General features: G+C 37.1%; 1 protein-coding gene across 3 annotated transcripts in view; it reads right to left on the minus strand.

Moving 5' to 3' along the window:
• Window positions 1-14,724, minus strand: part of GREB1 (growth regulating estrogen receptor binding 1) — a 123,950-nt gene that overhangs the window by 42,537 nt on the left and 66,689 nt on the right. For all 3 annotated transcript variants that reach the window (XM_030037932.2, XM_030037933.2, XM_030037935.2), the window contains 6 exons: window positions 12,389-12,511; window positions 11,457-11,633; window positions 4,640-4,822; window positions 4,180-4,323; window positions 2,742-2,867; window positions 705-827 (listed from right to left, as the gene is read on the minus strand). In XM_030037932.2, coding sequence (XP_029893792.1) covers window positions 705-827; window positions 2,742-2,867; window positions 4,180-4,323; window positions 4,640-4,822; window positions 11,457-11,633; window positions 12,389-12,511 — 876 coding nt within the window. The remainder of the gene's footprint in view (window positions 1-704; window positions 828-2,741; window positions 2,868-4,179; window positions 4,324-4,639; window positions 4,823-11,456; window positions 11,634-12,388; window positions 12,512-14,724) is intronic.

The raw sequence follows: 14,724 nt of genomic DNA on the forward strand, positions 1-14,724 counted from the left end.
TACAACCCATACCATTATGCTGATTTTCTTGGAGGACTAATTGTTGCAACCTTGAACATCACCCATGCATCTAAATGTTCATAAACAAACAATTCCAGGTATGACTGCACGAATACAGAGACTTATGTGATAGCAGTGCACAAATAGTTATGATATGTGTGTTCTCTATGATAAATTTAGTTTCACTGCTTCTAAACAGGTTTTCTTGCTACAGCAAGAAAGAAAATATTAAGATTCAATGTTTGCTCAATTGTAACTTCTCTATAGTAATTTTCATTTAAACAAGAGCACATTAAAATAAAACATTTTGGGGAAAGTGAGTTTACTTCACTGCATGTCACTCTAGTCTGTATCTAGACTATAAAATCCAAGAGCCAAGAACACTGTGAAAAATAATTGAAGCAATGGATGGTACCTTGATCTGAGTTATGACACTGATTTTAACATCCCAAAGGTGTTCTGGTGTCTAAAGATGGACACAGGCACCTGTTGGGAATTATTAATAATGACTTGATGACTAGATCCTAATGAGAGTTAAGCTCAGAGCCTCAAAAAGAAATCAATGGAAATGAAGCACCTAAATGTAGGTGAGCATGTTGGTATCAAACACCTTTCAAAACTCTAATACGAATCTGCTTGCACCTTTAAAATATTGCCCCTTTTCCCCCATTGTTTTCTGGTATAGCTTATATGGGATAGCTTACCATTTTTAATTCTGTTTGGAGCCTGTGGGTTGAGCTGCAAGTTCCAAGTTTCAGTAGATGATGGAGATTCTGGTGACCAACCTTTATGGCGCTTTTTTGGAGGCCCTGAATTTGTTAAAGTGCCTGAATAACAGTAATATTTCAGAAAAGCATTAGATTAAAATGTATTCAGTTTTGTGCATGGTAATTCAATATGTTTTGATAGATTTAATGTGTGCATTAAGTACTGTGGTAGACAGGGTCAAATCCATGAATATAATCATTTTTTATCATTTTTATTTTACTTTCCTGTGTCTTGCTTAAATTTCTGGGACCTTTCTGGTGCAGAGAACTCTTAATTATCTAGGTAGACTTCACTTATTTTATACCAATGTCCATTCTGTACTAAGAATAATGTAGGAAGAATGAGACATGTACTAAGAATGCTTGTAAGTGTTAATATTTTGAAGTCAACACTGTGAGCATTCTGCTCCTTTTATTTCTGAACACATGACACAGTGTTTCATGTAACTTATTGCAAAATAAAATTCTCAAGGGTTTCAGGGTAATATTAATACAGATCTGAGTTCTTTTCAACAATTTTCTCATTTACAGGATTTTTGCCACTTCTTGCTGGTTACCATCTTTGGTTTCATGTTATTCCATATTAACTCCTACCAAATTACTTCTGCACTTTCCTCCTATCCACATGTAGCTCCAACGCTTTGCCTGTAACAACATAACTTTCTCACAGTTTTTCTAGGAGCTCCTGATGATTAATTTCTTGAATTTTCTTTCATTAATATCTTTAAACTTCTTGTGCACTCCTGCAAAGTCCTAGAATGATAAGCTTCCACTAACATCAAGTATTTCTAATTACTGAGAGTCAACGGTCCTCTAGGAATTGCTCAGCATCTTGCAGGATTGAGCTATTTCTATTTCTGGACGTGACTATGCAGAGGTCGTAAGACTACTTCACACTGGCAGGGCTGTATCTCCTGGCAGAATGGTTAGTCCCACATAAAATTCAAGACAGAGTAAGAATCTAATATAAAAAATGGGATCTAATTTTGAAAAAGATATTAAAATTAAAAATAAACCTGAAGTGTGCATATTTAGAATAAAATTGTTCCCTTGCAGAAGAACCTTACGTATAAGTTTGCAAAGATAACTTTGTCCTTTAAACTTTTACCACGTGAGGGCAGTATTTAGCCACTTGTTCTACTCCTTTCATTTCGTTTCCTGGCATAATGTTGCGACAAAAGTCACAAGATAAATACAGCAATACAAAGAATTTTTTATTTGAAAATGCTGCACTCTTTCCTGCAGATATGTTGATATGTGAAAGTAATCCATCTGAAATGAATTGGCAATAATATGTTGCTGCATGGAAGAAAGAGCTCAAGATCCTGAATGGGCAGAGGAAAAATTTGGCTGTGACGCCAGCAGGGAAACTTGGGAAGACTTATTCTAAAATAGAGTTATAGCATGTTTCTAGCCATAGTGAAGACTAACCTTCTTGCTTAAACAAGCCAGTGACACAGAATACAGTTTGTGACAGAAAACAATTAACACAAATCATGATGATAATCATGCAGTGAGGACAGTTTCTTTAATTTGGAGCCAGTTGTCAAAATCTAGTGCTCCATCCCAAGGTGAACTGCAACAGAGGAATTATCCTATGAGTGATTACTTATAAATCTTTCTTAATTCCCTTCACAAAACCTTGTTGGGAGATTGATGCAAACTGACACATTCTTTAAGAACCTGGATTCAGAATCTAGTCTGTACTTCTATTAAGTGAATGAACTGTAAATATAATGAAAAACTTCCAATTAATAATCTGAATGGTAACAGAGCTATGGCTGAAAACATATAAACAATTTTCTTTCTAAAAATTAACACAGAAAAAAGTGTTATGGTCAGAAAGGACTTGGAAGGGAACAGTAATTTCTATTCATACAGGAAATTATGATCATGATATCATTTGTTCAATGCTTCTATTATACCCATGGAATATAGAGTTTAAGGTATTAAACAACAAATCCATACAAATACCTAACACCGAAGGTCTTGTCAGAGCAGACAGGTTATTTTTCACCAACTGTTGTTTAGGTGATTCCTTGCCATTATAAACTGCTGAGCTGAACGCTGCTGTTGAAGGGATGTGATCTATGGCTGCAGCTGGCAAGAAAAAAACAAAGTATTTACATTAAACATTTCCAGGTCAAGATCCTCAGTTGATATAATGAACTGATCACTTGATCGTTTACTTTAATAGAACCTTCGGGATCTGCTCAGAGTGAATGCATTACTGAATAAAACAAACCCACTTCTGATCTCATACCAGATTATTGCTGTCTGACTCCCAATTAAGTGCCTGGGTAAAATACGATTCTGCAATTAAAATACATATGTCAGATCCTTAGCTTCTTTGCAGGTGGACCCTAGCTCTTACATGAAGTTTACTCAAGAACTAGCTAAAATAGTGAGAGAAGTTTGAAATTTGCTAAAAATCTCCTAAGCCTCCATTCCAATTTGACATCCTCTTTCCAAGCTTTTAAACTATTCTGCATTAAAAAGAGAGGTTTTCTCAAGCCTAATATGCTTGTAATTAATGTAGCTTTTTTATATATGTAACCTCTGACCAAAAAAAATGCCAATCTGCTATTATAAAGAGATTAATTATTTGTTCTGAAGGGGTACCAGTGTTCCAGATCACAATTATTTAACAGGTTTCTATCTCACAGAGAGAATACAACAACCAACAGTTGAGCCTCAGTTCTCCTGCGTGAATCTCTGTAACAGTCACAAGACACTCAAGGGCTGTTTTCATTATGAAGAAGCTCAGAGAGATCACTCTAGCCTCTATCACGCATCACCTTTCAGTTATGTCAAGCTAATGGAAAAGTAAATTTTTCAGAAACAATTTTTAGTACAAAAAAAGATGCAGATACTGATCATTAGTTTGTTTTTTAATATTAAAGCCACTTTTCTCAGCAGAAGAAAAAATTCAGAAGCTTTTAAGCTGTTGCCCATATAATGCCTGCAGTAAAGAGGATTCTGGTCATAACATAAAATAGACTGGATCAGAAGAAAAAGCTGAAATGACACTGGTTCCTGTAACATTTGTCATCTGTGACCAGACAAGCAACAGCTGCAGGAATGTAATACCCATTCTCAGCAACTTTAAAAATAATGGCTTTTAAAAAATTTTGGTTTGCCATAGCTATGAGCAAGCTGCAGAACACCTATTTTATTATTTGCTAACCTTTTATACACAAACCTGAGGGGAAAAAATGGACAGCGAGAAGCATTCAAAGTATGATTGCTTTCTTTATTTGTAATGTATCTCTAAATCTCTTCAACTTGCTTTATTTTATGTGGTAGTGTGCTGCTTTGTTTGTCTTTCCATTCACAGAAGTACACACAAATACGCATGCACAAAAGAGTAAGAACAGGTGGAAACCCAGCGTGTTTTCCTTCTGAGCCATACCTGTCTGCTGAGTCCCAGCTGGAGCACTTGGGTTTGCTGCTGGGAGCGGCTCGCTTGAGGTGCTTCCCGAGAGGCCCGAACTTTCTGGCAGTTGGAACAATGTGCTTGAGCAGGTGCTGGATGAAGACTGTCGGCCTCTGAACTCTTAACAGAAAAGAAAGTTCTTATCCCCTGACAACAGTGGCATTTGCTTTTTCTCTGCATATTGGATTTGATGATTTCACACATGAATTACTTAGAGGCTACAGCACTTGGAAGGGAGGAACCGATGTCTTCAAACATGCCATCCTCATATTAGGTCAGTCAATTGCTTTTTACAGCTGCTCTAGTAATCACCTAGCTTTAAAGAGTCTTTCTTTCAACTGATCTGTCTTAGATTTTACACAGACGCCAGTCCCTGTGATAGTTAAGCTTGGATGATGAAAACCAGAACTCGAGGAAGCCGGCTTCATTATCTTACCTGCCCCTTTCCAGCAGATTACAGATCCTTTGGTCAGAGCTCCCTGTGCATTCCTGACCAGATAATACTTTAAGTGTTTCTGTTTCTTGGGCTGAGTGGTCAGTTTAAGATTAATGTGATTTGAGAATTCTGTAAAGTAGCAGAAACCCTTCTTGCCACAGCCAACACAATTGCCAGAGAAACCTGATAAAATAAACAATACATATAATCCAATGAGATAGGTGGTCACTATTAATAACATCCAAACATTACTCTTTCCTGGAGAAAAGCTGTATTTATATTTTTTTTTCAGAGAGTGAACTTTTTATTAACATTTTCCTCAAAAAAAAAAAAAAAAAAATTACATCAAGTCCACTGTATTGCACTTTAGCTACCAGATTGCAAAAACAGAGCCCCACGTTTACAGAGCAATTAAAATAGGCCATATTTTCCATTTTCTCCCACCAGAAAAAGATCACAATTCCTATTTATTACCTACCTGTGAAACATTAAACCAAGAAGTTTCTGACTGAAGAGTACTGAATCACATGCTTAACCCCAGCCCTCTTCAACACCACAGAAAGTACATGCTTCACTTCTGTTTCAGCTTTCATTGAAATTAAACATGCAATTAAGTCTCAAGAAATTCAGTATATTTAATCTATTATATTTAATTAGATGTAAGAATATTTAAGTACCAAGTTCCTACTACAGATGCTTTTTTAGAGAGGAAAAAATACTAAAGCCTTCCTGGGCTATTAATTTCAAGTAGCTTTCTCAAATTATGGCTGGACTGTGTTAGCACTTCACAGCAGTTTAAACTATTTATGATTACGGAAACAAAGTGTCTGCAACTTTATAGACACGACAGAGACATAGTCTTTGCACGTAAAGAAGCTTATTGTACTCAGACTTGATGGGGCATTTCCAGGGATACTGCCATTTCCTCTCATTCTGAGATACACAGTTTGAGCCTCAAAGAGGGGCTCGTGATGGTGATGTCATTATCATCATAAATAATGGGCATTCCTTGCACAGCTGACTATTTGCCTTTTGATTCTTAAACAACTTTTTTTGTCCATTTTCCAAAGTATTTCCTAAGAATTTTCATCTTGCATCAGACCAATGCAACTGTCTGAAAATACTTATTGTCTACAAATATTGCACCTATAGTGTGCAATTAGAAGATAATCTTCCCCATGGAAATTTTCTCTCTGTCCCCTACACATGACCTGAAGCTGAAGTTTCCTTTTATTTTAATCATATCTAATGAACATTTTTATGTGTCATCACAGGAATTGAAAGGGAAAGGGTGTATTCAGTGAATTGGAAGATGGCAAAAATAAATGAAATATATTCCACATAACATGGACAATAACATGGGAAATAAATAAATGGAGTAAAGGATCAATAATATGGTAGATAAAATTAAGAGCCATTTATGAAAATTATTATTTTAATCACATATTTCAAACAAATTAAGTTTTCAAATTAATGATCAATACCTTTTTCCTTCTGTAAAATACAAGCACTGAAATATAATGCTTTGTAAACACCTGTTGCTTGGTTTACAACCCGAGCACTTTAATTAGTTTTCAAATGGCTCAGAAGAATTTATTAAAAACCTAAGTTCATGTGGAAATTGGCCTGGTATCCATGGGAACAAGTGGCTAACAACTATTGAAAGCTGCCTATTATCTCTCTGATCCTGGTCGGTAGGATGATAAAGGTCATTATGACTCATAAAATCAGGACAAGTCATGACTCTGTAGAATCCTCTGTGTTATATCAGTTGGCACAAAAGCATCTGTCTAACATCACAGAGCCTTCAGTAGCTGCAATAAAAGCAACAACAAAAGGAAACAAAATTAGAATGGATGTGGCAAAAGCTGTAGAGTTTGCATGCATTTTATGCAGATTAAGAAATCATGAAAAACGCTTCTAGTAAATGAAAGCTTCCCATACATCTGGCAGCACACTGAGCATGACCAGCAGCACTGCAATTTTTGCCTGGCTGCCACTTACAAGCCCTTACGTGTTTTCAAATACAAGCACGAAGGACCATTTCCAAAGGTAAAATAGAAGTACCTGTACACTTTTTAGGTTTTATCATTTTGCTGGGAGTGTCCAGCAACTTGCCAAAGCCACAGGTAGAAATATTTATTCAACAGAAGTTGGATAGTAGACATAAAATCTTTCCATTTAGACTTTAGATCAGTCATTATTGGTAACTTCTGTAAATCATCATCTGCCTAAACCAGATTTAGCACTAACTTCTACCTGAAATACCCTTTGGCCCTAATCACCTATTTTTCATTCTGTGAGGTCTACTGGAAAATTAGTTTACACCATATATAGCATACAGGTGAGGCCTAGTAAGGATTAAACAGATCTAAATTGTCCACTTGTTTTGAAAAGTCCTCAGAGAACATTTTAGAAGTTTATTTTTTAATTTTCGTTTTAAGTCAAACTATCATCTTTCACCTCAGGCTTCCCCAGCTCCTCTGAGTCAGACTAAGAGTCTTTTCTTGCAAACTCCTGCCAACACCGGTTTTCATCCCATTCATTCTGACTGACACTGTCTTTGATGACAGCCATTGCTTCATTAATACAGCTCAGCCCTGACATCACAGATAGAACACAGCATGATCTTATAATTCCAATGCAATAAAATGCTGTTCAATCATTACTCATTGCAAGGCTCTGCCAACCTTGCTCATAGCACTTTATGTAGCAGACTGAGTAACATAGAGAACCCAAACATTTCATTATCCTCCTTTCCCTGAATGCCCTGTTCACGTGCCATGGCCCGAGGCAGAACCTGATAGAGGGGACAGCTTGTTTCATAAACAAGCTGCATTAAATATTCTTCCATACATTATAGAGAGGACAAAGGTCAGGGGAGTCAGGGCAGCCATAAGGTGACTCAATATATCTATGTCATGGGATTGATTTCACAAGAGAATTAGAAATCAATGCCTGGAGTTTAGGGGCTAAAAGCCTTTCACCTTTAGGTCAGCAGTTCATATCCAACTAAGTTTAGTAGTGACTTAAGGCTGCCACCCTCTGAAGATTGTTTAATCAGAAGGTGTTTGATTGTATCTGGTATTTTATCATAGGCATTTGCTTGAATTTGCTCACATCACAATGATCAATTGCCCATAATTTAAAAAGCTCTTCCACAGCAGGGACCTTGTGCTCAGAAGAAGGACCTTGGACTAAAAGGGTATGAAACCTGACCTACCTTCTCACTGGGGAAATGGTTCCTTTGGATCAACAGTAAGCTTCTGTTAGGGATAAAGAGAGGACCTCAAGATGGAAGGATATCCATCTGATATTTCATCATCTAATATTTCATAATCTGATCTTTCATACATTGGCAGAAAACTTTCTTCCTGGTTCTCTTTTAAATGAATAACAGGCTGTTAATTAATGTTATTATTTTTGTGGAGAGTTGGCAGCTTGCTTAAACAAAGAATTATTGTATTTTCAACTTTTCAGCAGAAGTATATCTTCTTTTCAGTTCTACTCACAAGAAAAAGCACACAAACACTGACAATGCTCCACATTTCTCCCACTTACTCAGTACCACTCCATTTGAAGACTGAAGGCTTAAATTTAAAAAATAAATGAAATCAATACGGTCAAGCTGGAGAGCTCCATTGTACGGAAACTCACTACTATTACAAAAGCCCAATAGAACATTGCATATTTTAACAGAAGCAGCCACAGTATTTTATACTACAGTGTTTTCATCTTACACACAGCTTACAATGCAAGCAAACTAATCTTTTCCTCTGTCATTCTGACCTCAGGGACCCACTGAAAAAAAAAGGATTTCTTATTCCCTGCTAGGAAAGTGGGCAGCTGTTTGGTCTTTTGGGAAGGAAAATGATGGGTGAATAGCTGCTTTGTTTATCATGAGAGACTCTGCTTAAGAGTGGGAACTGGCAAAAGAGAAAAAAAAACTTTGGGAGTGGTACATTAGCTGCTTTTATTAGGAAACAATAAATATCGCACTATCACAGAAGTGCTTCCTCCATCTAAGCATTCCTTTAGGTCGCATAAAACCCGAGAAACAGCTTCCTAAAGGTAAAGAGCTGACTCTGTTTTGCAGACTATTTAAACCTGTGATCTAACTTGATTAACAGAATCATATGAGGTACATGCTCAGACACAGAGAACTTTTTGCTTGCCAAAAATACAGTCTTTTCGGGAAAATAGGGTTTTTTTCTATGGAATAATACATCAATTGTAAAAACAAAGAAACAAAACAACCTCCAACAGAAATGACTTTCAAATCACAAGCACTTATGCCTTGATGGTGGACAACTTATTAGCATAATCAATAAATTGGCACATGCCCCAGAGGCATATCAACAGCCCCTAATGGGAACAAGACCATAAGTCAAAAGCTGGCCTGGAAACTACCAAGACATTTCCTGTTTTCTTCTGGAATTTCTGTACGCTCCACAGGCATCTTCACAAACATATGCAGGCAGACCATGAGAAATCAGGAAACTATTGGATAATTCATTAGCGTCTTTTCCCTTCAAATAAATTGTTTCGGAAAAAATCTACAGTACTGGGTAACAGCTGCCTTACAAAAACACAGTATATTAAGAGAAAAAGCATGAAATTAAGCAAAAACAAATGGGTTGAAGGGTTACAAGTGATGTGCCTGTATCAACAATAAGCCTTACCAAAAGTGTGGGATATACTCTGACTCATGATGACAGCTCATTTCAATTCAAAATGAATCCAACTCAATTTCCCTTTAAACTCAGAAAGGCTTGAAGGGACCACTTTCCATGTTGTTTCAAAAGGCCAATATGTTTGAAGGAGAACAGCCTAAACTCAGAATACCAAAAATAAGCCTTCCGTTCTGTCTTTAAAAGCAAGACAATAAAAAGAGCTTCCCTTCTTCATATGAAATGTTTTCAACTTAAATTTATCACAAGACAGGGGTCACTGTGTTATACTAATAGACAGAGAATTTAAAGCAAGAATGGTTCTGTCTTTTATCTCACTATGTGTCTGAAACCATGAGACTAGTCATGTCTGCTTCTAATTTTACTTACCCTGATTTGACTTGCATCAGTGTATGAAAACCAGAATCAAACAATCATTTCTATCTACAGTATGATCTATTGTACAAATAGTATGCTATCCTCATGTCAATAAGATATATTGTGTTTTTTCATTAGATTAAGGACCAGGAACATTATTTTATTTCCAGCTTCCAGATGAATAATTTGGATCTTAAAGTATGGAAGTCCTTTCATATTTAAGCTTGTTATAGAATACGTAAAAATCATCCTACAGAATTACTAAAATTCATTGCAAAAGAATGTGATTGACTGGTGTTTAAGTGTATAACAGCAGCCAAAAATAAGCATTTAAATGGTTTCAGGAAACTAAAATGTATGAAATAAGCAAGCTCAGGATGCAAGCAGCATAAAAACCTCCCAGTTATGTTCCCGTTGCCTTTTTCTGTTCTTGTTTAGCATGCAATTAACAAATACACTACTTCCTCTCTGCTAACAGCCTAAGGAGCTTAAGCTGTTAATAGTGCTAGCACTGAATGACTTGAGTGGTACAACATTCCTGTCTTTATCTTTAAAATGACAACACGTGGGTGATTTACAACCCTCTTAATTCTTTTACAATCACTGGTCAAATGTACTGTGACCAATGCAACTCTACAAGATCACATGAGGAAAGAAATTACTGTACATAAAATTACATTATGCACCTTCACACTACACTGTCATCCCAAATGCCTTGAAGAGTTGCTCAAACTGAGGTAACAACTGAGTTCACATCATATCCCTCAGTGTTTGTGAAAAAATCTCTTAAAAGGCATGACAAATATTTTCTTTTTGTTATTTAGAGCTCGGACTTCTACACGGATATATGATGCAGCATTTTTTGGTTAACTAAGAAAATAATATGTAAGAACCTGAGAGTGCCTGAGTGAAAAAAAGAGTTCTCCCTCCGATTACATAGCACTTTTGCCAATATAAAAACTATTCCATTTTAATAACTTTGATATTCAGTTCATTCATTCACATGATTGCAGATCTTCCCTATTTGGGTTGATATGGATGAGGTTAACGGCCATCAGAAAGGCTATAATAAAAATGGATAGAAGGACCTAGTTTTATGTCAGAAGTTAAGACTTTTAAATAGATGAAAAGCAAGAAATCGAAGTATCCTACGAACAGTACTATTCAAACACACAGTATTGCCTGATTACACATATAGGAAAAATTTCAACTTATAATCATTCATATTCATTTATATTGTGATAATAGCAAAAAGTCATAGGTTAGGATCCAGAACCCATGCTTTTTTTCAAACACAGTGGAGAATATTATCCCTATCTCAAAGAGATAAATCAAAAAGGTCATACATTTTTGTAGTCCAAACTATCATCAAATTGTTTACATGTGTATAGTAGCCTGAAAGTTCCACTTGACAGACGTACAGTCTGCCCATGTCAGTATTTGGAAAGCTAAAATAGACAGGCAGCAGTTCAACTAGTCCAGTTCCCAGATGTGCAGTTCCAGCAACTAGGACATAAACTGACTGGACAACTTTAGCCTTGGACTAATGGATAGAAGGTGATGAAGCATTTCTAATGAACTGGCTTACTCTGTATCTTTCCAAAGCAAACATAGCCAGCTCTGAGTTGTTATCTTGTTGTGCATCACCAGTGAGCATTACTGTAGACATGGAACGGAAATAAGATCTGCTCAACTCACTCTGCAAAAAAAGATTAGCTATTAATTGTAGCCCACAGAAGAATCCAATTACTGCAATCACAGACACTTACCCAACAGGGCATTGCGCCCATTGTCATCTGGCAGGAATCTTTTATCCACAGCACACACTAAAAGGTGATCAGGTAAATTTGGTGACTTAGCACCAACAAGTAAAAACCCTGCTGGTACCTCAATGTGTTCATTGGAAATAGAAACCAGTCTCAAATCTTTACCAGCCTGGCAGAAACCTAGAAAAAATCAATTCAATGTATTTTAAGTTGACAAGATTTTTTTGTTTAATACTCACAATAGTCTTCATTACAGGACTTCCTATATTTTTAATGAAAAACAAAGTTGTATCCTCTGAGGTCAAGGGCAAACTAAGAGATAATTTTATTTCCTGCCTTTTGGTCAGCCATAAACAGATGCTAGCAGTACAATAAACAAACAAATATCTGAAAATGTACAGTGAAGTTTTTCTTGATGATGTTTTGCAACCTACATATTTATGGGACTACTTACTAACATCATCATAACTTAGGTCAGACACTCAAAAATGGAGATAATAGTTCTCAATATCTGGTGAATTTCACTGGCTTTTCCTGGGTTTTTGAATACTTTTTACAGCAACATTGAATGACGTACAATTTAAATAGAAAAGAGCAACAATAAAGCCATAAGAATTACCACATTCATTTTAGCAAACACCATGCCTGCAAACTCAACCCTTTAAAGGTCACGTTGCCTAAGAGAACAGTTCTGTCCTCCTGCCCAGCGTTCCAACACAAATGCTTATCTGACACACTGGGCAAAGACCCTGTTAAATATAAGAGCAGCCAAGAGCAATCCAGCTTTATCTGGCAGGTAACGAACATTGACATTTTTAGGATTTCTATATTGTATAGATTATCTCATTCTGATGAATTATAGGGGAAATGGCCCCAATCCCACCCTTTTCAGTAGGGCAAATGCCTTCTGACAGCATGTTTAGTGCATTTCTCACCATCAGTAGTGCAACATCCTTCTGGGGGAGGCTTCATCTGGTAAGAAACAGGAGGACTACTTGATTCTGAGCCTTCTTCCTCCTCCTCTTCTTCTTCCTCCTCATTATCTGCTCTGCTGCCTGCTACAAATTAGCATAGCGTAAATGACTTAGACAACAGAAAATGCTGGCAACAAAGCAATGAATGAACAGGGTGACCCAGTTACAGAAAGTATTACAGCAAACTGGATTCTCTCCTCTTGACAATGACTTTACTGTTGCCAAATCTTAAGATATTTGTTGTTTCCTTAAAGCTCCAACTTCCAGTCATGCTTACAATAGAATGTCTTTCCTCAAAAAAATAAAGCTTTTAGCTCCTCTGCAAAAAAAAGTTCAAAACCATGACCCAACTGCACCTGAGAAAACAAAAAAAAACTAAAGGACAAATAAAAAGAAGACTCAATTTATTATTTTTTTAAATGTCATTATTTTTAAGCTAACCTCACGATTTTGAGAGGCCTAACTCCTGGTGTTCGAACTCTTGCTGATCACAACAGTGTAACTGTATCCTTTGTTTATAATATTAACAGCCAATATAAACCCAAAGTCATTGCTTCTTAGCACTTTAGAATGTCCTGGCTACAGTCCAAGTACAGATTTTATTAATTAGGTATTCACCATGCCCTTGATGTTGTACAGGAAACTGAAGAAGCGGTTCCTGCTTGAAACTAGGTTCACCACAGATGATGCCACGATAAGAACACCTAATTCTCAGGCCGTCTGTCTCCTACCAGAATCCGGAGCTCTGAGTAAAGCACTGCCACTCCCTGTACAATGTCAAGGAAAGGCAGATGCCTAGGAAGACAATTCACAGCAGCCTATGCATGGACTGTGCTAGTCTAGGAGGCAATATTGAATGAATGCTGGAGAGAAGAATACATGATGTAGGCTTCGTTTTTTAGAGGGCTCTAGGTGTTTCTTCTTCAGATTCTCTGCTGTAAACCACTCTTCTGGTGTGCTGGCTACCTAAATCAGCATTTTTACCTGATAGCTTGCTTCTTAAGAGAATTCACCTGCATATTATTGGTGTATGTTTCAGCCTTTCAACTAGAGACTGCTTCTTCCCTTCTCTCCACCCATAGGACAGTAAGTTTTTCATGCATAATACAACAGCTCCAGCAAAACATACTGAGCAATGACTCCATGCCCTCTTATGGCTCAGACACACTCATGGCAAATGGGACAAAGCTGGCAAGCAGAGGAGTGCAGCTGAATGGTAAATGGGGAGAACACTTCTACAGACAGGACTAAGGAAAATTTCAGACCAGATCCAGCCTTACATACAACCGAGATAGGGCACAAGTAGTAAGTGAACACAGTGGGGCTTATGTCTTAGGCTTCTAGCTTCTTGGCTTCTGTAGGGACATGCCTGCAGCAAACACAAAGAGCTTTCACTGGCAAAACTGGGTGGTGAAGGGCTGCAGGTACTTGAGGATCAGCAAGAGCTGAATAGCTGTTCGGACTTGGGCAAGTAAAATAGCAGTTAGGCTCCTACATTATTCTGTTGATCCAGGTTTTAGTCTTGAAACAGAGAAACAATGAAGCACACTGCAGTCATCCTCCAAAGCTCAGCGTCAACTGGACATACTCTTTTTGCTTCAACTGACTTTGGATCAGGCACTCAGAATCCTATAGAATACTCATCAAGGAATTTTTTTTTCCTATGACCCTCCTCAGCATATCTTTTTATTTTATTGACAAATGATTGTAGAATCAGCTAAACAAATACTACAGGATAAATGAGAATTAGGGAGGAAGCTGAAGAAAGTAAATCTGGAGTTTCAAGATTTGTCTCTAAAGGTTATTAAGACTTACACCCCAATCTAGAAGATGATTTGAAGGGTATGTTTACTTTTACGTATGTAAACATCAAGCTTCAGTCCTGGTGCACACAGATAAGGACAGAACATTAAACATGACTGTTTTAAGGGCGTAGCCCGAAGACAAAAATGCTGAAAGTGAACAAAGGGAAAAGTGAAGCTCTCTGTCTTTGCTGTTTAAGTCAGGGGTAAGTTATGTGTTATGACTTAACCTTGACTAACATCCAAATGCAATGCAAAAGGGGTGAGTCTGGCTCTTCTCTCTTTCCCCACACTCCCAGCCATGAAGTTCCTTCCTTCCTCTTTGTGCCAGCTCTGACACTGGAGCCTGCACTGAGCTATCCCAGCTTGCTAATCCAGCAGAAAACTAACTAAGCAAACAACAGCGACCAGGTTTTTTTACTGGGTTTATGTATTAAATTAGCTCAGTGGAAGTTCCAAAAAATGCCAAAATTGATGAAAAGGGAGAAAATGGGA

This window comes from Aquila chrysaetos, chromosome 15, assembly GCF_900496995.4.
Source record: "Aquila chrysaetos chrysaetos chromosome 15, bAquChr1.4, whole genome shotgun sequence".
NCBI lineage: Eukaryota > Metazoa > Chordata > Aves > Accipitriformes > Accipitridae > Aquila > Aquila chrysaetos.